The sequence below is a fragment of the Corythoichthys intestinalis genome, chromosome 10 (genome assembly GCF_030265065.1).
Source record: "Corythoichthys intestinalis isolate RoL2023-P3 chromosome 10, ASM3026506v1, whole genome shotgun sequence".
NCBI classification, from domain to species: Eukaryota; Metazoa; Chordata; class Actinopteri; order Syngnathiformes; family Syngnathidae; genus Corythoichthys; species Corythoichthys intestinalis.
In genome coordinates this window covers 15,912,232-15,935,772 of record NC_080404.1, presented here as the reverse complement: position 1 = coordinate 15,935,772, position 23,541 = coordinate 15,912,232, and the positions used below count along the sequence as shown (strand labels likewise).

General features: G+C 39.4%; 1 protein-coding gene across 2 annotated transcripts; it reads left to right on the top strand.

Annotated features, from left to right (window-relative positions):
* The first annotated feature begins 5,776 nt into the window (after positions 1-5,776).
* LOC130923490 (zinc transporter ZIP9) lies at positions 5,777-19,618 on the top strand. 2 transcript variants are annotated; one of them, XM_057849231.1, is made up of 7 exons: positions 5,777-6,133; positions 6,309-6,423; positions 6,499-6,645; positions 9,883-9,945; positions 11,979-12,064; positions 16,913-17,047; positions 17,128-19,618. In XM_057849231.1, the coding sequence occupies exons 1-7, from the start codon at positions 6,038-6,040 to the stop codon at positions 17,377-17,379; spliced, it is 894 nt and encodes a 297-aa protein (XP_057705214.1). In that variant the 5' UTR covers positions 5,777-6,037; the 3' UTR covers positions 17,380-19,618. The 2 variants fall into 2 exon arrangements, with proteins under 2 accessions (XP_057705214.1, XP_057705215.1); XM_057849232.1 differs by having other exon boundaries at positions 5,778-6,133; positions 6,502-6,645.
* The last annotated feature ends 3,923 nt before the right edge of the window (positions 19,619-23,541 follow it).

Here is a 23,541-nt window from a genome sequence, read left to right as displayed (position 1 = left end):
TTCTCTCACAAGAAAATCTGCCGTGCGTCCATCTTGCGGGACAACAAAGAAACTGCGGCACTATCATAAATCGTCGTATTTTGAACATGTCAGATGTAGAAACAAATGTCGAGACCGATTTTATGTCGGATGTCGAAAAGATCATGTGTCGAATTGATTGTATGTCGAGGTACCACTGTATAATAACAGTTCATGTAGATGAAGTTGTGCTGAGACATAGAATAGCATTATTTAAATTAAAAAAATCAGACGTTGTAAGCAGTTACTCACAATGTAACTTATTACCTGTGTATTCTTTTCACCTGACACTTTTTTACTTGTACTTGAGTACATTTTTGGATGACTACTTTTACTTCAGCAATATTATTTAGAAGTAGTGCTACCCTTACTTGAGTAATTTTTTTGGGCTACTCCACCCACCTCTGTTTTAATAGCACATGTAATTTTTATTGACATTCAAGGGCGTAGGTTTGCATAGAGACGGTAGGGACATAACACTACCAAGTTTTCAGGATGATCAAATTGTCCCCACCAACCTTTGAGCCACCTTATATAATGAGTTCAGTTATACAGGCAATGTAGATTGTTTTCCCATATGTTTTAAGGATAGAATTGACCCAACCATTATTAAGTGAATAATTTTCATTATGTTCAAACTTATGTTTATTACATTATTGGCTGATGATATGACCCACTCCCGACATACACACACACACACACGCACACACATGCATGCTCGCACAGCCCCGATAGAAATACATGTCGACAACATGCCGCCTCTTTGGAGACGAGGGATATTGGAAGTTTTTTGGGGGTCAGCAGCAGCCACTGTAAGTCATTTAAAAAGACTCCAATGTTGTGGAGGTGGGAAACACACTACTAATTTTGCTACTGAATGTCCGACCTGCATCAGTGTTAGCATAACAATAAACAGTGTGAACTTGCTAACCTGCAAAACTCGAGTAGGAAGCTGATTAGAAGTGTTCTTCTGTTTGTGTTATCTACTGTTGACGTTAATTAAACTGTGAGAAATGTAATGAACTCTGCTGGAAACTATACCAGAACCAGAAAAACGTGAGCAACAAGCTGCTTTGAGAGAGATGGATGCTGCATGACCTCATAAGTTGCTCACACAACACAACATACACACACCTCATAATCAACTATGTACATTTAAAAAAGGGTGTTTTTGGATGCCGCGAGCTATCCACAATAGTGTTGCGATCAACTGGTCGATCGGATCCAAACTGATCTCAACATTGGTAGGGACGATATTACAGCATAACCTGCATGCACACTTTTTGCTCTGGATGGGACATTAATAAGACTAAACATATTGGGTGAACAGGGGTTAGGTCTGCATTTCTCACGGATATGAACCTAATTAATTGATATGCTAATTAAAGGGTGCTCATGACGTCGATCACGATCGACCAGTCAATCGCAAAGCTAGTGTGGCTAGCTCGCGGCAGCCCCCCCCCCCCCAAAAAAAATTTTTTTTAATTTACATAATTATGATTGTTGTGTGTATGTTGTGTTGTGTGTGAGCTACATATGAGGTTATGCAGCACCCCTCTCTCTCTAAGCAGCTTCTTGCTCACGTTTTTCTAGTTCAATAGTTTCCAGCAGAGTTCACTACATTTTTCACAGTTTATTTATGTTAACAGTAGAGGTGTGCATCGGTACTGCCCTCACGATTTTATTCGATTACGATTCTGAGGGCCACGATTCGATTCAATTCGATTCGATTCGATTCAGAGGGTCACGATTCGATTCGGTTCGATTCGGCAATGCATCGCGATGCCTTAAAGCCTGGGATGCATTAAAATTCTAAAGCAAAGCATATTTTTCGTGAATCATGAGGCAACACAAGCGGTCAGACATTAAACAACTTTTTATTTGCGTCATTGCGTTATTTGCGACTTGTGTCACTCCTGGTTGAAGTCAAATGAAAATACTTTTAGATATATATATTTTTTTAAAAACAAAAAAACAGATCACAGCATTTAATTGGTGCTTTGAATGAGACCAGGGCTTTCCCTTTTTTTTTTTTACACACAGTAGCAGCCTTTCACACAGTGCAACATCTGAACTCCTGTGCAAAATCAGTAATAACAGTCACTGTGTTTTAGTCACAACAACCCATCGATAAAAATATTCAAGTAAATATTAAAGAAAGCGACAAAGAAAATATTGTAGTGCAGCAGCATCTTTATCGCAATATCAATCCAGGGATCAGTTCAGTTGCAAACAAAACATCCAACTAAATTGCAATGTAGAACAAAAGTAAAATGTTGGCCTAGCCCACTATATATGTGCAATCAACTTAGAAATGCAATCAGTAACTACCACATAACAATAAAAAATAATGAATTAAAATGAAGTGCAGCAGCATTTTAGCAGCCATAACAATCTGTTTCAACATGAGGAAATATCATTTTTTTGCAATTGAGAGAGCAGAGAGATAGTAGTGGTTAGATGGGGCCTAAAAAAATCCAGCCCGACCCGACACGGCCCGCTGGTATTGAAGCCCGACAAGGCTTGGAGTGACGCGGGAAAAAAAAAAAAAAACGCAGCAGCAGCAATTTATTTTCATTTCTTCGAGATGGCAGAAAAAACGCATGTTTCTTAATGTTTAAATAGTCTACATATTTTTGTGATCATTATAGAAGCATTTGCACAATGAAATAACGCTGGGAAAGTTTAATATTAAAAAAAAAAAAAAAAAACATGCGATTTTGCAGACACACAGAGGAGAAGATTCAAAAGGATCACATTTGCGTTGCCTTTGTGTGCATAAAAAAAGTGTCTTTCGTAACGAATTCTCAGTTGGCAGAAAAAAAAAAACGCAAGTTTTCTTAATGTTTAAATAGTCTACATATTTATGTGATCATTATAAAATCATTTACACAACGAAATAACGCTGGGAAAGTTTAATATATAAAAAAAAAAAAAAACGAGTTTGCAGACACACAGAGGAGAGGATTCAAAAGGATCCCATTTGTGTTGCCTTTGTGTGCATAAATAAAAGTGTCTTTCGTAACGAATCGCAAGCACCACAGCGGAGGAGAAGAACAAAAAGCGGGCGGCGCCACTGCTTCATGTGAGTGCACAAGCAAATGCACAATACAGAGAGCCTGCTCTCGGTTTTATCCCATTTAAATTTTTTTTTTTTTTATAATTTATTAGTCCGGTGCGGGGCGGCCCGACCTGACCCGACCCGAACGTGAATGCTTAACATTTTGGGCCCGAACTCGGGCACAAGATCTAACCTCTAAGAGATAGGACATAACATAGCAATGGCTGAAGCGGAGAAAGAGGGAGCAAGAAAGATTCTTGATGCACCTAAGACATTGAAAGCTGACATCTGGAGACATTTTGGCTTGTATGAGGTTGGTGGGAAACTTGACCAGAGTTATGCAGTGTGTAAAAAATGAAACATGACAATAATAATACAAATGGGGAAACCAAATCCACTGCATCACCGGAATTGCGCAGGGAAGATTTTTGAACGTACTTATATATTTTAAAATGCGCTGAATCGATTCGGCTTGTTGCCCGCATCGAATCGAATCGTCCATGCCGCGCATCGGGATGCATCGCCGCATCGATTATTGTTGACACCACTAGTTAACAGTAGAAAACACAAAGAGGAGGACGCTTCTCTAGAAGCAGCTTCCTATTTGAGTTTTGCAGGTTAGCAAGTTCACACAGTTTAATGTTATGCTAACACTGATGCAGGTGGGACCTACAGTCGCAAAATAATGGTGTGCTTCCAACTTCCAAAACAATGATGTCTTTTTACATTTCTAACAGTGGCTGCTGCTGGCTGACAAAAAAAAAAAAAACAACAACTTCTCTTATCTCTAATTTCTAATGTGCGTATGTGTGAGGGTCAAGTCATCATCCAATCAAATGAGCATTTAGGTGGAAAAAAACTGACCGGCACAGTCAGCAAGTGAAAAGATGTACATGTAAATCTAAACATAATGAAAATAATTCACTTAATAATGGTGGGGTCAGTTATAACAATTAAAACACATGGGAAGACAATACTGTATAACTGAAGTCATTATATAACGCAAATGAGGTTGCTTTAAAAGTTGTTGGGGACAATTTGAGGATCCTGAAAAGTTGGTAGTGTTTTGTCCTAACCGTCCCTATGCAAACCTACGCCCTTGCCTCATAAATGTATTTAGAATTATAAAAATACAGAAAATTCAAGAATGATTAATAATTAAAAGAATATATATAATAATTGCTAATATTGAAGTTTTTTTTTTTTTTTTTATGACAAAAATTAAGCAGTATAGGCCGAGACATGACCACCGCTCCTGAAATGGTTAAATGAATTGGACGTCTATCGTGGTAATGGTACTTTAAAAAAATAATCAACAGTGTTTTTGATGTCCGTAAGCTCGGTGTATTTCTTTGTTCCCTTTAATTTTTATCACGTTTTTTATTAACATTATTTTTTAAAAATCTATTTACAATTTTATGTAATCATAAAATATATGAAAATATAATTAAGGGTGTAACGGTACATGTATTTGTATTGAACCGTCGGTACGCCTCCGTTCCGAGCCGAGCACCCCGTACCGAACGAGTTTCTGACGTAATGTAACCCTTACTTTTCGAGGCTGTAAGTCGATCGGGTTACAGTTTCTTTGTGTAGATTATATTTACTCCGTCTTTCTCTACTATAATGAGGACCAACATGGTAGGACAGTATATAACCCAGAAACGTCAACGGCGCGACAACGTGGCCGCCACGAGAACGTAGTGAAACGCGGGCGTTAAAGTCAATCAGCCAATGCACACCAGTCGCAGTGCGGCCGCGTGTTCGCGTCCCAGAAGCGGCTCAACGCGACGCCCGCGAAAAGAACGGACAGTTTATCATTTGACGCGAAACGCGGCCCTCCTGCGTCAATACTACTAGCTAGGACCGGGCAGACCGGAAGTCACTTGTGTAAAAATATGGTGGATCCGGTCGATTTTCAAACTAATATGCAATCGTAACCCACTTTTTGAGTCCATCAGATCTCTTGAGTGGTAGATCGGGGCACAGTTGACTTGTCTTTGTTGATTTACTGCTGTCTTCTCTGCTGTAATAATAACCAACACGGCCCCGTGTTCAATACACGACAAAATAAATAGGAACTAATATTCACATAGGAACTAAAGTTACACAACATAAAATATACAATATAAATGAATACTAAATGACATTTGTAAAATATAAACACATAATAAAATAAATAATAGCCCATTTAATTCAAATCAATTGAAATGAGATAAAACACCTGTAATTAAATAATAATACACAGATCCAGCTTACACAATTAAATTTTTAATTCTTGTGTGGCGCTTTAACTTGAGAAAATCCACCAATAAAGCTTTTGAAAACCGTTCATTAGGCAAAAAAGGCTTCTTTTTTCTGCTTTCTTTCAGAAAGAAAGCTGACCAATACGCAAGGTCTGAAAGGCAAATTGTTGTTGGATTATTATCTTTAAATACCTGCTACTTTTTGAGCAGAATCCTAGCTTTGTATAGGCTAATGTTCCTATTGTTTAAAGCACAAAAGTGTGTAATAAACAACTAGCACATTTATATTTTGCATTTTGTTTTCTTACTGTACCGAAAATTAACCGAACCGTGACCTCAAAACCGAGGTACGTACCGAACCGAGATTTTTGAGTACCGTTACACCCCTAAATATAATAATTCAAATGGTTTGGGGGCAATGAGTCGATGTAGTGTCGATGTAGGTCAAGGCGTGTTCGTTAAAGAGTTAACTGCAGCCGCGTGCCGGATTTCTTTTCCTTCCGTGCTTTCTGTTCTGCCTTCACTAGTCTGCAGACAGGAGACGCGGGAAGTGAAGTGGAGCAACGACGTGGAAGACGAGAATGGGAAAACATGCTTCATAACAAACGCTGTCCTCATGGAGACAATTTGCTACGTTTCACAACGCAAGTAAAACAACCGACATAACTCGTGACTTGGAAATTAAATCCCTCCTGAAAAAGAAATTGCCAATATGGACGGGGGTTTGAGCATTACATTATATTCGGTAGCGATGTTTATCGGTTGCTTCCTACTCGGATTCATCCCTCTCTTGTTTCGACTTTCAGAGGTAAGTCTTTTGAGTTACAAAAATATGACCATTTCCTCGTGTTTTTTAAGTTGTTTTGCTAGCATGGCCTCAAAGCAAATGTGCTGCGACTTGTGTCCATAAATGGACACTTGTGAAATGTGGGTTTTCAGTCATAGCTGGACAGTTAAAAAAAAAATATGTGTGTTTGTTTCAGAGAAGCCTGCACTTTGTCTCCATCCTGGGTGCAGGGTTCTTGTGTGGTACAGCCCTAGCCATCACTATCCCTGAAGGAGTGGGCTTAATGCAAGAGTCCCGGAAACACCAGAATGGTTCTTTTCTTATCATAAAGGTATATTTTATTCCCATTTATGTGTAAATTGCCTTATTTTTGTATCTTCTCTTAGCAGCTTCTTTACATGTTGTGAACGCAACCCTCACCAATACCAATGAAGGCGATCCCTTGCCTCAGCTGTGGATCGGAGTGGCTTTGACGTTCGGCTTCACCTTCATGTTTGTGGTAGATCAACTGGGCAGTTACTTTTGTTTGTGTGGTAAGTGGATGCCATTTGCATACATTTTGGCAGAACTCACTCTTCAAATTTGGCTACCAGACCTTTCATTGTGGGTTCCATAGTTGTTTTCGTCAACGATGACGATAACAAAAATATTTGGTCGACGAACAATTTTTTTCATGATGATGACGAGACAATAACCAACTAAAAAAGTGTCTCGGGCGATTAAAATGTAACTAGATGAATGCCAGTTTTCGTCTGACGAGACGAGAACAAGACGAAAATGAGCCATAGTTTCTGTCATCTGCGAACAATGTGTGACATTTTCTTATTGTTCGTGCCGTTAGCCTGCATTGTAACAGGGTTTTATTGTGTCACTCATCCAATGTTACTTTAGGTCTAACTAGGTCTCTAGGCCTAGAGACTAAAGGCCCAAGTACACTGCATGCGTGATCGTTGCGGTTCCGGTCCGGTTCAGTGTTGCCTGCGTGCCACGCAGTCCGTCAAAAACAGGCAAATCATACCGGCTGCTGCACGGCTGCGGTCCGCCAACTCCGTCCCCTCGTGAGCTCTCGCGTGATCGCGCGCGATCATGTGCCATTTAAATCAACGAGAAACACACAGAGTCTGTAGTATGTACTCATCAGAGAAGCAGAGAGAGAGCACATTTTTTTTCTTGCATATTGATAATGTAACGTTTGCTAAGCGGAATTTTGGCCGCGAAAACAACACACGAGCTTCAACGCCTTTTTCCTCTTTTTCTTTATTAACTTCCCGCCACCTCACCAATGCAAAAACAACAACTACAGTGGGGAGAACAAGTATTTGATACACTGCCAATGGGTTTTCCCATTGTCAGTGTATCAAATACTTGTTCTCCCCACTGTATTTACACTGACGCTATCTAGTCCACCAATCGGAGCGTCGCGCTGGTGCACCAGCACACCAATGACAGCCCCGCGTTGGTGCATAAATTAACCCACCGATGACAGCCCCGGCGACACTACAATATTTTATTTGTGTCTGTCTCTTAATTCCAGATTGACTGCATCATGTTGAGATCAGGGCTCCGTGTGTGGAGGGAAGGGGGGCTATTATGCCCTTGGTTGTGTCGGTGCGTTTATATCTTTGTGCACATTTAAAATTTATGGCACATAACATCTCATAGAGCTGTTATAAACAACTGATAAATAATCTGTCATATTTATAAAATGGATAGCGAATTATATTCGACATGAACTAAAAAAACAGCGTACTTGGAATTGGTGTCTCAACACTGCAGATTCATGTGGCCAGCGCAAACTGTTGTTTTTTCTATGAAGAGTCAAGTGAAATGTAGGAAAGAAAGAGAAACGTCTTGAATAGACCACCAGGTCGAAACTTGTGGGTGTCTCTTTTTTCTCTTTCGTCTCTTTTTTCTCTTTCGTACTTTCCCCCCTCGACTCTGTATACAAACCGAGATTGTTTGTACGCGGGGCACGAGAATTTCTGCAGTGGAACCACTTCCAGATACGCTGTCTTTTTTTTTTATTATTTATTTATTTATTTATTTATTTATTTTTTTTTTGCTTAGCACGTCGTGTTTGATATCATTGCCAGAAAAACACACATAATAGGACACTTTGCAGTTTCGCTTTTAATGGTGTCCTTATAGTAATATCTGCTGCATGTATATCACTTTGTGGCTTTCCACCTCCATGATGAAGCGCTCATCATCCATTTTCGCTCGTGTTTAAACCGTGATTAGGCACCTGGGCTTTTGACGTCAGGCCCAGCTCCGCCCATTTTGCCGGATGCGTGTCCGGCAAAAATAGAAAATAGCCTATACCATCCGGCGGGCATGCGGCACGCCGGAGGTGGTACGCAGTCAAGCCGGAGCACTGACGCGGCCGGTATACGTTGAACAATAGGATATAATGGGAACGGATTGGCTCCGGCGCTATTTTTTGCCGGAGTCGGAACGCAAACGCAACGATCACGCATGCGGTGTACTTGGGCCTTAAGGCAGTGGTGTCCAAACTATTCCACATAGGGCCGCAGTGGGTGCTCGATTTCATTCCTACAAAACAAGATGACATCTTTTTACCAATCTGGTGTCTCACAAGTGTAATCAGTTGATTGCAGTCAGGTGCTGCTTGTTTTAGCACAAAATTCATTGGTTAAACTGTCTGTGCTCGATTGGTAGGAACAAAAACCAGGACCCACAGCGGCCCTTGCGGACAGGTTTGGACACTCATGGACTAAGGTCTCTGCTGAGTGATCAAATGTAACTTGTAGCGTTAGCAAAGCATTCACATTAGAATTAGCATTTAGCATGGCGGGCATCGTCTTAAACTGTCTGACAATTTTTAATTTTTTTTTTTTTTTTTTTACATAAAGTTTATGGCGTCCAGGTGGGTAGCAGTTTTGAAAATAATGTACTGTTTTTCCTGCTGAGTCTGTGTTATCATCACAGAGTTGGCGTTGTCCTTGTAGACGCTACAATCGTCAACTAAAACTAGATTAAACTTGAGTCAACGGAAACTAGACGGAGACGAACACATTTTGAAATGACTAATATTACTAAGACTAATAGGTATTTTTGTGCAAAAGACTGAGATGAAAATTTAAAGGGCTGGTAAAAACAACTCTGGGTACTAACTCGACCTTAGGTACACTTATAGATACCGTCAGTTAAGCAAGTAATAGGACAGTAACTTTCTACTAGCAAATTTCAGAACCAACACTACAAAAATAATCTCTAAAAATAAATGAATCAAACATTATTAACTCTTTCCCTTCATGCATGAATTAGGATTTTTTTTCCTTTAACCCTTACAGGGCACTCATTCAACTGATTGGTTGCCATTGACGGCGCTAGACGTCTAATCCATTTTGACTGGGAGGGGCGAATGAATGTAATATACATATACCTAATAATATTTAAATATTTTAATGACAATAAATAGTTACTTGGCTTATAAAGGTTTTTTTATGTTAGCTTTTGAATAGCTGTCCACTGTAGTCACTATTCCTGAAAGGGTTAAACGGAATGTGATCAGACGCTATAGACTTCACAAGTCAAAATTGACCAACCAGAAAATGGTAAATATACAAAGATGTCCCATTACCCGTGTACGGGTAATTGCAGTTAAAAGAAACATAATGGAATGAAGAGGATACACAGACGGGAAAATGTTAATACAACTTAATAGGTTATAAATATAAATCAGTACTTTGATAGTACTCAAAGATAAACTGGCTGGATCACTTAGTTGAAATTCTTTATAATTTCAGGACAAAAGACTCCTAACACTGACGCTATAACAGCAACACTGGGGCTGGTCATTCATGCCGCAGGTACAGTAATATTGACTTCATTTCTGTTAATGTGTCTTTGACTGTGGCACACAAGACACAACACATCTGAGTACAAAGGGCCATCAACAAAGCAATATGCAGACTTCATGTGATCACCATGTGTTTTTTTTCCTTTTTTTTTTGAAGGCTCCCCTTAGAGCAGTGATTCACGATCGGTGGGTTGTAAGGGATTCAAAAGTGATAGTGTTTTAAAAAAAGTGTTTATGACAGCAACAATATACAAACACTTGAGGTTAAGAACGTGATATAGTATACTGTATGTTTAACTTACTTTACATTCAACAAACTGATCAAAGCCGTTCTTTGTGGCTTGAGTGAATGGCAAAGGAAGCTCCTGTAGAACTTCAAAGTCAAACAAAAAAACCCCCCCAAAGTTGCAACCTATCACCACTCCTACATTTTAAGTTTGACTTAAAACTACCATGCCATCCACCTGTTATGTTCCTAATTATTGTGGCATACATAGCAAGCCTGCTGAGTTTGAGTTTGGCCAAGTGATGTTCCATATATACCAGATTGAAATAAGTGTTTTTGCTAAACGGAGACTAGGCGGAGGCCAGGTGAAACAACGCTGCTGTCGTGGGGTCAATCTGAGTTCAACCAGCCCCTAATTTTGGTTAAAAATGGTGTCAGTCGTTCATGCTTCGTTTGTCCTGTAAAAAGCTTTGTATGTGCTGCTATCGTTTTTGCGATATTAAGATATTAATTTTGAGTGATGATGTCACACAGCCCCCCATTTATTGCAAAATGGACCCAAAATGGGGCCATTCATTTATGCCATGTTTGTGTTGTAAAAGAAAATTGTGCTGCTATCGTTTTATAGATATTGAGATATTTATTTCGAGTGATGATGTCACTCCCAGCTTTTCCATATCCAACTCCCGCAGCTAACGGGAGCGTACCAACTCTCTCAATAACAGAGGGGTGTCCCAACAACTAGTGCAAAACTGGCACAAACAAATGGCACCCCTTTGGATCCATTTTGCAGTATATAGGGGGCTGCGATTGACGTCATCACTCGAAATTGATATCTCAATATCTATAAAGCGATAGCAGCACAAACGAAAATCTTTACAACACAAACCTGCACAAATGAAGCCCCCCCCCCCTTAATATATATATATATACATAAAATGGCACATTCGTTTGCATATTTTATGAAAGTGCTCTGTAAAGTTATGTGAAAACGTGAACATGTTTTATGTTCATAAACCAAACGTATACAATTTTCAAAGGCTATATTTCAGCAATACATTTTCTTTGTTTTTAACTTCTATTTAAGTGGCACCTCCTAGCCAGAAGGGATAATCAGAGGTTTTGGTTCTATTCAAACTTTTTTTGCAGCCTGACCAAGAAAGATTAAATTATTGGTTAGTTGTGGAGAAAATGCATTTTGCACCACTATGGGAAATTGTTTTATTATTATGTGTGATTGCTCAACCAGTCCAGGGTGGAGTGTTGGGTCAGGGCCAAAGGACAATTACATGTCTCAAGTAGTACATATAATAAACGTCACCCCGCCCAAAAAATCGGGAGGGGCATTTAAAGTTTTTTTTTTATTATAATTTTTTTTTGTTTGTTTTTAATAGAATCTCTAAGATGTGATTTTCTCAGTGTACACAAATTGCGAATTTTAAACCCAGGACCCTCCATAACATGAATTAGTTCACCAAGCTGTCAAAATTATCCTTTAAAATTAGTTTATTTTACAATCTTTGTGTTTTCCCACAGTTTGAGGTGGCATGCCAGAATCGGTTTTACTGCCAGTGTTAGTTTGAGCAGATTAATGCTGCTGGCAAGTGACGGCGCCAAAGCTGACATGTTTTAGTTTTTAGTGAATCAGTGAAACATGTAACTATTCTTGCATTATATTTTGAAATAGCAACATATTTTCATAATTATTTGTTGGTAGGTTTTGCTGCAGACACATACACAAAAGAAGAGAAACACTATATTAACCCTGAATGCTGTTTAATCGTACGGACCTGTTTGTGGGTTTGCTTTGCAAATAGCTGATGGATTCGCCCTGGGTGCAGTGGTAGCCACGGGGCAGGTGACAGTGCAAATCATCGTCTTTTTGGCTGTGATTCTACACAAGGTGAGAATATTGTGATGACAAATGATGGTGCATTCAGACTGGTGAAAAGTTTTAAATAGTGCAACACTGCAATGTCAAACTTCAAAAAGATGGTGAAAACAATGAGCGGTTTGTTGTCCTTTTTCATCGTTAGGCTGGATCATGTTATTAGAAACCTGCTTGGATGACAACTCATGCGGAACTGGTTTTGCTAGTTGGCTGCATCTTGTCACCTATGCATTCTAGAACAATAGTTCACGTCTTTGTACAGCCGTTAGACATCAGAGCATTTAGGGTTTATCGAGCTCCCTTGAGGAATTTCCTTGTCAGAGGTCATACATTTACATTTCCTAGGTTTATGTAATGAAGCACAACACCAAAATTCCGAAGCTGCTCACTAAGCTTGGGTATACACTGCAAGACAAAGTGCCCAATATAATGCATGTGTACTTTTTTTAGGGCTGCAGCTATTGATTTTTTAATTAATGGATTAATCTATTGATTATTTAGTTCAATTAATTAAATAACAAACATTTAATGCTTTTCAGAATCATTTTAGGGGATTTTAAACAAAGAAGTGTTTATGCTTGCAGTAACATTTATTTTGACCTGCACATTCATTTGTACCAAGATTACACTTTCAAGAGAGCATTAAAATGTAAATACAAAATAAAATACCTGAGTGCTTCTTTAAGTTAAAGAATTGCACTATTTAATTTCACAAGAGCTATAAATACATTAAAAAATGAATTAATACCTTGGCGTAAATGGTAAAATGGTATAAAAAAATTAATGAGGATCTAAGCACAACAAAAGAATCTTTTCTGAAAACTATGGCATATGTTTTATTTCTAAACAAACAATAACAAAAAAACACCGCTATAAAGGGTTCCGGTACCCTATACTCGCGGAGCACCTCCCATGGACTGCCAAGGTGACATGGTCATCCACAAAACACTTGTTGACTTGTTGGATGAACTCTCATGAACCCCAGAGAACCTTATTGAGGGGAAAGAGTTGATCCACTGTTCCGTGGCTAGGATGAAAACCACACTCTCCTCCTGAATCCGAGATTCGATGACCCGACGGATGCTCCTCTCCAGTGTCCCTGAATAGACCTCCTCAGGGAGGCTGAGAAGTGTGCTCCCCCTATAATTCGAACACACTTTCGGTTCCCTTTTTTTTTGTTTTGTTTGGATTTATTTTTAAAACACCACCCCTGTTGCCAGTCCAAAATCCCCAATGTCCACTCAATGTTGCAGGGTGTACCAAGACAAACCAAACCAAACCAACAACAGCCATAGCCTTTAGAAACTATGAGCGGATCTCATCCACATCTGGTGCTTTCCCATCGAGGAGTTTTTAAAATTACCTCAGTGACTTATAGAGATATGAGGACTTGCCACAGAGTCCCCAGAAGGACCACGCCAAAGACTTTAAAAAGGGTGGGTACGCTTAGCTGCTGTTTAGTGCATAAGCACAAACAACAGTCAGAAAAGGCGGAGGGAGGCTACCTTCTTGTCTACTGAGAAAAACCCCATTGTACAAATTTGATCCGGGGCGCAATAAGTATGTCCACACCTGCTTGTCACCTCTCACCGTGTGCAACTCCAGAGAGGAAGAGTATCCAACCACCCTTGAGTTGTTCCAGATTCCAAACTGCGTAGAAGTGAACCTAACTACATCTAATTGAAACATCTCAACATCACACACTAGCTCTGCTCCTTCCCAACCAGAGAGGTGGCATTCCCCGTCTCGAGGGCCAGCTTCTGCAGAAGGGGAGTAGACCACTAAAGCCCCTTCCATTGGCTGCCATCCAACTGCTTACGCTATCTGACCTTTTTGGCCTCTCCCAGAGGTGGTGAGCCCATTAGAAGGGGAGGCCACGTCATCCCTTTGGACTGTGCTAGGCCCCATGGGTGCAGGCCCGGGTACCAGCCACATGCCACCGTACCCCACCTCGAGGCCTATCTGTGCTTTTATGACCCTGCCAGGGTCAACCCTGGCAAACAGGTCTTAGGTGAGGGACCAGACAAACAATGGCTCACCCAACCTCTTATTATGATGATGAAAACATATTTCCTTCCATGAAATTAAAACGATCATATCTCCGATTTTCCGTGGTCTAACGATGCCAAATAAAGACTGGGAGGGAGGTTGGAATCCGCACTTTCAAGTAATGTCGATGCGCTCTCAGTGATATGGTTTATTTTCTACTGTACTATAAAGACGCCACATGATCGGCGTGATCGTAGCACTTTCGACTGCAAGCTTGTGTTTGGTCATGTATTGTTATGTCTGATTGATATCATGGAGTCACTATTAGGAGGGGGAACCTCTTGGTACCTCACGATACGATACATTTAGCGATAGAAAGCTCACGATAACGATGATTTGACGATATGGCAATACAATTATCGATACATTGGTCAGGAAATCATTGTAGGATGTTCTAAAAAAACAACTAATAAACAGAACAACAAGCTTTTGCTGTGAATTGGAATGAGTTTATCACTAGTAGACGTCCAATCCATTTGAAGTGGGAGGGATGGCAGCGAATGAACGAATCATTCGCTGCCATCCCTCCCACTTCAAACGGATTGAACGTCTATAGCCGTCAGTAGCAGCCAATGCCAGGCAATGAGGTAATTTTTGGCCATTTAAGGTCATCTACCTGTTGATTTTCAGTTACTTCCTATTGATTTTGGGGTATTTTATGCGTTACTTCCTGTTTGTTTTGAGTTACAGAACAGGAAGTGACCTGGGAATCACGCAAATGAATAGGTAGTGACACAAACTGAACAGGAAATGACCTGTAAATGCCCTAAAATGGACCGCAAGTGACCTGTAAATGCCCTGAAAATCGGACAGACTGACTGAATTGTCTGGTTTCCAATGAACGAACGTTCCCAGTGCAAATGGATTGGGAGTCGTGCACCGTCACTGCAGCCTTAGAGTTAAATGAGACACTAATATGGTGGAAGATTTTAGTAGAACCTTGTTGGTTCCTTTTTATTTATTTATTTTTAGACATTGACCACCTTTTTTAAACGATATCTCGATTCTTGGTTGGAGCATATTGATAACCTTTTGGGTTTCAAAGTATCACGATATACCACCATTTAAATATTTTGTCACACCCCTAATTATTATTGTATGTTATTGTAGAGCCATTGTGGGCATATCTGGCAAAAATTAAAGTAAAATGTAATATGTAGAATAAGGTTTAAAATGGAACAATTATAATGCAGCCAGAAATGGCGGATTAAGAGTAGCCTTTCTTCTTCTAAAATATACGCAAGTAAAAGATTCTCAAAATTTCTCAAAAAGTTACTCAAGTAAATTTAACTGATTAAGTACTCACTTCTGCAGATTGTCCACAAAAGTGCAAAAATAAACATTGTTCTTTCCATTTAGAAATGGCTTGTTTTTCCTCTATGTTAGTTGGGTTGTAGAATATTGTAATTTAATTTCCTGAGCAATGTATCGATAATTCTTAGATTGCCGTATCAAGAGGTAATCGTTATCTTGAGCCTTTATCAGAAATCATATCATTTCGTGAAGCACCCAGAGGTTCCTACTTCTACTAAAAAGAAACAACAACTCCATTGGTGCCAAGATTACACTTTCAAAAGAGCATTAAATGTAAATACAAAATAAAAAGCCCAAGTTCTTCTTCAAGCTGAAGAATTGCACTTGTATTTCACAAGAGCTATAAATAAGCTGAAGAATTGCACTTTTATTTCACAAGAGCTATAAATGCATAAAAACAAAAATACTTAAGATACGTTGGCATCAATAGTAAAACAGTATTAAAAAAATCATTTAGGATGTAAGCGCAATAAAAGAATCTTTTCTGAGAACTATGGCATATGTTTTATGTCTGCTGTCTTATGAGAAAAAACCTGCCTGATGGTCCTGTACAAGACATACAATTGTCTGTCTAAATAAATAAGTTAAATATAACTTTAAAATAATCGTAACCAGAGTATAACAAAAATAAATAAAAATGGAGCCTTCCTTCTGGTTAAACCCTACTGCTTTTGTCCACAAGCACAGCCAAACTCAACAAAAAAATGAAAACGTTTTACCTCGATTATGATTAATTTATGATTATCTGAAAGAAATGACAGCATAGCCTGCAATTAAATAAATAATATAGAAAATAAATACATTTTAAATAAATGCAACTCATTAGCCAATCAAATGTGCGTTTGAGGGGAAAAAATGGACCGGCTCATTCAGCAAGTGAAAAGGGGTAAATGTAAGTCTGAAGATAACGAAAATAATTCACTTAATTATGGAAGGGTAGGGCTATATAACTGAACTCATATAATCCAAATATGGTTGCTTAAAAGTTGGTGGGGACAATTTGATCATCCTGAAAAGTAGGTAGTATTTTGTCCCTACGCAGAACTACGCTTTTGCAGTATTGTGTTTAAATGTAAAAAAAAAAAAAAAAATCTTTCAAATTTGAGTAAAATAAGTATACCTTGATTATTGCTCAACCATTTCCTTACTCAAGCGTTGTTCCGTTTGATAATTGGGGCTTTCTTTCTGCAAGTGGTTGGAAAGTTTCAGTTCAAAAATCTACCAGTAAGCAGGTGTGGAATGAATTCCAAGGGATCACATGTCAAAATGAACAGTTGAAACTGCAGCACCACCCTAAAAAGTCCTCTTAATACAAATGAAAATTGAGTGTGGTGAGTAATACGGGGTAGATACTTGATATGTACACTATTATTTGTTTTTACTAAAAGGTTTTATGGATGATTTCTAAGGCCTTTTAAGTACTTCATTTAAAAATAAATCCTACAAAGATGATATTCATTGTCATGTTACTAAAATGATTTCCACTTTGTCTACTAGGCTCCAGCAGCTTTTGGTTTGGTTGCCTTTCTGATGCATGCGGGACTGGAAAAAAAATCCATCCAGGGACACTTGTTGGCATTTTCAGCTGCAGCTCCAATTGTTGCCATCGCGACATACTTCATATTGCACGCAGTAAGACAGGACCAACAAGTTGTCCTCTAACAGTTTTTAGTAGACTATCATTCTGATTGTGAATGTGTTTGTGTCTGCAGACGAGCACATCGTCTCAGAATCAAATCGGTGCTACAGGTATCGGGATGCTTTTCTCGGGTGGGACATTCCTTTTTGTTGCCACGGTGCATGTTCTTCCTGACATCATCAGCAGTAGCAGACACAGTCGTGCGAGCCAACAACAAACAGATCACCCACAGCAGCAAAGCCACTTGGGACTTAAGGAGAGTTTCACCCTTGTTCTTGGGGTGGGTCTTCCTGTGCTACTGGCTGTGGCGGTTCATGATGACTAAGAAGGACTTACACCTCCAAGGAAAACCTTTGGTTAACTTGAAATTGTCAATGCTGAGCGGTGGTGTCGCAAAGAGAAAGACTGACATCAGAACAATCAAGATGCATGATTCAGTCAAGATTTTGCCTTAGGAACAAGTGGGTCAGTGTCCCACCAGATGGCGCTAATGAATGACAATATTTGCCATCTGTGGTTTAGAAATGCAATGCTGTACATACATTGAAAAAAATATATATTAAAAACAAAATTGCACATCAGATACAGTACAACCCAACTCTGTAACTCTTTGAGTTGAAAAGATGAGGGAAATACTGTAGAAAACGTGAATGCTCTGAATATTCTAGGAATGAACAATAAGGTTACTGGTACAATTTATTTGAATTCAAATTTCTTTGGGTTACGGTTAAGGTTTAAGAACTTTGTTATTTTTCCACTGTATATTGAAATCTCATATTTAATCCTGGTGCACAATTTCTATTACACAACAACACAGTGATGCAGGAAGTTGGTTGCTAAGGGTCCTGCTGCACCCCTGGTGTTGGGGAGAAAAAAAGTTGGTATTTTTGTTGTTGTTAAAAATGAATCAATACGTAAAACATATTGAAACAATAGTGTATTTATTTAACTTTGGGGATTAAATATATGTTGATTATTTTGTTGTTAATAACATGGTCAACACATGAGAGCTTGCCAAGTCACGTTGGATAACATGCTATTGGAATGGAAAAGTTTGTTGACAGTGGAGCCGTTAACATATCACAAACACAGAAGTTGCAAATAAAGGTGATTATGATGTTCATAGACTTCATAATGGTATTGACGTGGCGCGGGGCCGATTAAACCGTCAAAGCTGACCGAGTGGAAACAGACAAAGCTTTTTACGTTGAAAATTCTTGTGAATAAATACTTGAATCCCTGAATTCTTTATAGATATGAATGTGAAACAGTCTCGATTCTTGGTTAAAAGCAAGAAAAAAAGTGCAGGTAGAATTTAAATGTTGAATGTGCTGCTCGTCTTCAAGTCACACTGTGGTACTACCTTACCACAACAAAGAGCCTTTTACGTTTAAATTCTTGTGTATAAATGCTTAAATCCCTCAATTCGTTATAGATATGGACGTAAGCAGTCTCGATTATTGGTTAAAAGCAAAAAAGCCGTACAGGTAGAATTTATTGTACGTAAATGTGAAATGTGCTGATCGTCTTCAAGTCACACTGTTGCGCCGCCTTACCACAACAAAGAGCTTTTTACGTTTAAATTCTTGTGAATAAATGCTTAAATCCCTGAATTCTTTATAGATATGGATGTAAAACAGTCTCGATTATTGGTTAAAAGCAAAAAAAAAAACAAAAACGTGCAAGTAGCATTTATTTTACGAAATATGTCGAAGGACGATGCTACTCCGTCAAAGGACGATGCTATTTTTATTCACAACGTTTCAAAATGCATGCATGGTATGAAAAATACGATAATTACCTTGAATCCTCAAACAGATCACTCCTGAGATGATCCTTTTTGTTGGTATGCGGTACAGTTTTCATACTTTTTTACTAAATCCGGCGTTACATATGCTGCGTGCGTGTTTGTGAATAGCTCATTTTGATGTGGGCGGCTCCCTGCTTGAATTGGGCGGGGCGCAGTCTGTTCCGAAATGACCTGTCAATACCATTATGAAGTCTATGGATAGTTTATAATAGTCCCCAGCAAGGAAATCTTAGCTGCGGATTTAGACCGTGAAGAACTTGAAATAGTTTGCATTGCAGCCATATTATTGTTTGTTGTTGCTGTTGCGCTGCCGCCATGCAGAGCGCTGTTGGATATTCGTGTGCAATTTATTTGAGTGTTGTGAAAAGTGGGCGTTACCAGGGGTCACGTTAACCGAATATTTTCCGTCGTTGACCGGTTTTTTAAAACTGTGACGGAAAAAACTGAAGTCCATCCGTCATTTTGACAGGTTGCAATTCATACCCCAGACCACAGGATGGTGAGTGAGCATATTAATTAGCTATTGTCTCTCGATGCATGACGTCGTTGGCCTTACTCGGAAAAATGTCCGAACTAGCATTCAGGTGTAGCAAACACGGAAACGTTAGGAAGCTTTGGAGAGCATTGTCTAAGGCTACGTTCATTCTACAGGTTTTAATGCACGAATCCAATTTTTTCGTGTTTTTCCGACTCGAGTCAGGCATTAACTTGACGTTCTGAATGGGACAAGTCGCATAGAAGTGGACCATTTCAAATCCGATCTGGGTCATTTTTGTATGTGGTTCAAATCCGATCTGGGCCACATTTTTCCAGACTGTCGCGGCAGTCTGTACCGTCCAGTGTCCCAAATCCGATTTCAGCTGTGCGTTATTAGCGCCTAGCTTGCAGTGAACACGGCTTTGGGGAAGGGCCGGGCTTGACAACAGTCATAAAAAAATAAAAATGGGTTGAGGATAAGCATGACAATGATCATTTTTCTCTCTGCTCTATGTGATCTATATTTCAACATTTCCTACACGGCCGAGAGTCGGGAGAGGGGTCTGGCTGCAGCCAGTCTTGGAGAGTCGGGGCAAACTGCCCGTATGTGTGTGTGACATGCACGGACAGTGCGTGCATGCTATCGATCCATATAAACTGTGAATATAAGCCTAAACGGGCATTATTTATGTCTGTTATTTGTCTCCTACTTTTGAAAAGCAAAATATGACATCCCTGGAATGACGGATGACTTGTCATTTGTTTTGATGCTTTTGCGCACCGGCGCGTGTCGGACTGCGAATTATAGCGCATGCGTAATACTTGAATGGTCTCAATGGACAAAAGCAGTCTGAACGGGCGCGCCAAAAAAACGGATATGACAAAAAAATCAGATTTGTGCATTAAGACCTGTAGTATGAACGTAGCCTAATTGAATGAGCAGGGACAAACAGCTTGGAGTCAGAAGTACGTGCGCTATTCTCAAACCTGAACGCACCCCGAGTCTTGGATGACAAATCAACAGAGCAGAGAGTAGACACAACATGGCTGGTAGTTTCTTCAATTTATTCAGAGTTGAGTAAGTAACGCACCGCTTTTGACCAACACTGCTATTGAATATGTCATTATTATCATTTAAAAAATTTAAGTGACGGGTAAAAATAGATTATGACCGGATTTTTATGACCCTGTCAGTCAAAATGACAGACAACGAAAAAGTCTAGCGCAACCTCTGCATTAAACTTAGGCTTATTGGACCTCTTAGTTTTCAAATGTGTTTGTGTGTCATTGCGCCGTCTAGCGGCGGGGATTTACATTATAATACACGGGTGTTTTTATTTCCAATACAAAAACTCCAACACACACTGTAGGTGAAAAAGAACACTGTCTTTGTAGTAGCCTAGTAGTAGTATGTACAAACCGGATTCGGTTGAAGTTGGGAAATTGTGTAAAATGTAAATAAAAACAAAATACAATGATTTGAAAATCCTTTTCAACTTCTTTTCAATTGAATAAACTACAAAGATAACAGATTTAATGTTCAAACTCCTAAACTTTATTTTTCAAATAATAATTAACTTAGAATTTCATGGCTGCCAACACGTGCAGTAGAAGTTGGAAAAGGGCATGTTTACCACTTCGTTACATCACCTTTCCTTTTAATAACACTCAATAAACGTTTTGAAAGCGATGAGACTAATTCTCTTAGCTTCTCATGTGGAATTCTTTCCCATTCTTGCTTGATGAACTGCTTCAGTTGTTCAACAGTCCGGGGTCTGTCGTGTTTTACGCTTCATAATGCGCCACACATTTTCAATGGTAGACAGGTCTGGACTGCAAGCGGGCCAGTGGAGAACCTGGACTTTTTTACTTCAAAGCCACGCTGTTGTAACACGTGCAGAATGTCGCTTGTCCATGGAAAAAGACGTCGCTTGGATGGTAGCATATTTTGCGCCAAAATCTGTATGTACTTTTCAGCATTTATGTTGCCTTCACAGAAGTGTAAGTCACCCGTGCCATGGGAACTAATGCACCCCCATACCATTGCAAATGCTGGCTTTTGAACTTTGCGTTGATAACAGTCCGGATGGTCCGTTTCCTCTTTGGTCCGGAGGACATGACGTCCAGTGTTTCCAAAAACAATTTGAAAAGTGGACTCATCAGACCCCAAAACACTTTTCCATTGTGCATCAGTCGATTTTACATGAGCTCGGGCCCAGAGAACCTGGCAGCGTTTCTGGATGTTGATCATAAACGGCTTCTGCTTTGCATTATCCCGCACTTACTGATGTAGTGAGGAACTGTATTTACTGACAGTGGTTTTCTGAAGTTCTCCTGAGCACATTTGGTGATATCCTTTACACACTCAAGTCGTTTTTTAAGACAGTGCTGTCTGAGGGATCGAAGGTCACGGTCATTCAGTCTTGTTTTCCGGCCGTGGCGCTTACGTGCATTGATTTCACCAGATTCTCTGAACCTTTTGATGATATTGTGGACCGCAGATGTTGAAATCCCTAAATTCCTTGCAATTTTGCTTTGAGAATGTTGTTCTTAAACTGTTCAACAATTTTCTCATGCAGTTGTGGACAAAGTGGAGAACCTCGCCCCATCCTTGCTTGTGAATGACTGAGCATGTTTGGGGACGCTCCTTTTATGTTACCCACCTGTTCCCAATTCGCCTGATCACATGTAGGATGTTCCAAATAGGTGTTTGACGAGCTTTTCTCAGCTTTCTCAGTATTTTTTGCCACCTTTCCCAACTTCTACTGGACGTGTTGCAGCCATGAAATTTTAAGTTAGTTATTATTTGGCAAAAAACAATAAATATGTTGTCTTTGTAGTGTATTCAATTGAATATGGGTTGAGAAGAATTTTCATATCGTTGTATTTTGATTACATTTTACACAATTTCCCAACTTCAACCGAATCTGGTTTTTAAACTATCTAACATACGTGTGTACTGCCATTGTGCATGCCTTGTATGGAGAAAAAGCACGAGCATGACAAATTTGGACCGAAATGGCTGTTTTTGGACGGGAAAAACAAAATAATATTTTCAGCACCTTCTGCTGTGAGTGACTTCCAGCGCCCTTGCAACAACATGAACTCTGCACTAATGATATCTTCAGTCAGTCTTTCTTTCATATCCAACAGTACACTAAAAAATGTGGGAGTAGACTGATGAATGCTTTCTATCTATCTATCTATCTATCTATCTATCTATCTATCTATCTATCTATCTATCTATCTATCTATCTATCTATCTATCTATCTATCTATCTATCTATCTATCTATCTATCTATCTATCTATCTATCTATCTATCTATCTATCTATCTATCTATCTATCTATCTATCTATCTATCTATCTATCTATCTATCGTATATACAGTGCCTTGCAAAAGTATTCGGCCCCCTTGAACCTTGCAACCTTTCGCCACATTTCAGGCTTCAAACATAAAGATATAAAATTATAATTTTTTGTCAAGAATCAACAACAAGTGAGACACAATCGTGAAGTGGAACAAAATTTATTGGATAATTTCAACTTTTTTAACAAATAAAAAACTGAAAAGTGGGGCGTGCAATATTATTCGGCTCCCTTGCGTTAATACTTTGTAGCGCCACCTTTTGCTCCAATTACAGCTGCAAGTCGCTTGGGGTATGTTTCTATCAGTTTTGCACATCGAGAGACTGACATTCTTGCCCATTCTTCCTTGCAAAACAGCTCGAGCTCAGTGAGGTTGGATGGAGAGTGTTTGTGAACAGCAGTCTTCAGCTCTTTCCACAGATTCTCGATTGGATTCAGGTCTGGACTTTGACTTGGCCATTCTAACACCTGGATACGTTTATTTTTGAACCATTCCATTGTAGATTTGGCTTTATGTTTTGGATCATTGTCCTGTTGGAAGATAATCTCCGTCCCAGTCTCAGGTCTTGTGCAGATACCAACAGGTTTTCTTCCAGAATGTTCCTGTATTTGGCTGCATCCATCTTCCCGTCAATTTTAACCATCTTCCCTGTCCCTGCTGAAGAAAAGCAGGCCCAAACCATGATGCTGCCACCACCATGTTTGACAGTGGGGATGGTGTGTTCAGGGTGATGAGCTGTGTTGCTTTTACGCCAAACATATCGTTTTGCATTGTGGCCAAAAAGTTCAATTTTGGTTTCATCTGACCAGAGCACCTTCTTCCACATGTTT

Coding starts and splice junctions, on each gene's coding strand:
- LOC130923490 (XM_057849231.1), top strand. CDS start 6,038: ATGGACGGGGGTTTGAGCATTACATTATATTCGGTAGCGATGTTTATC. Junction 6,424..6,498: donor GTCCCGGAAACACCAGAATG/GTTCTTTTCTTA, acceptor ATCTTCTCTTAG/CAGCTTCTTTACATGTTGTG. Junction 12,065..16,912: donor TGGCTGTGATTCTACACAAG/GTGAGAATATTG, acceptor TTTGTCTACTAG/GCTCCAGCAGCTTTTGGTTT.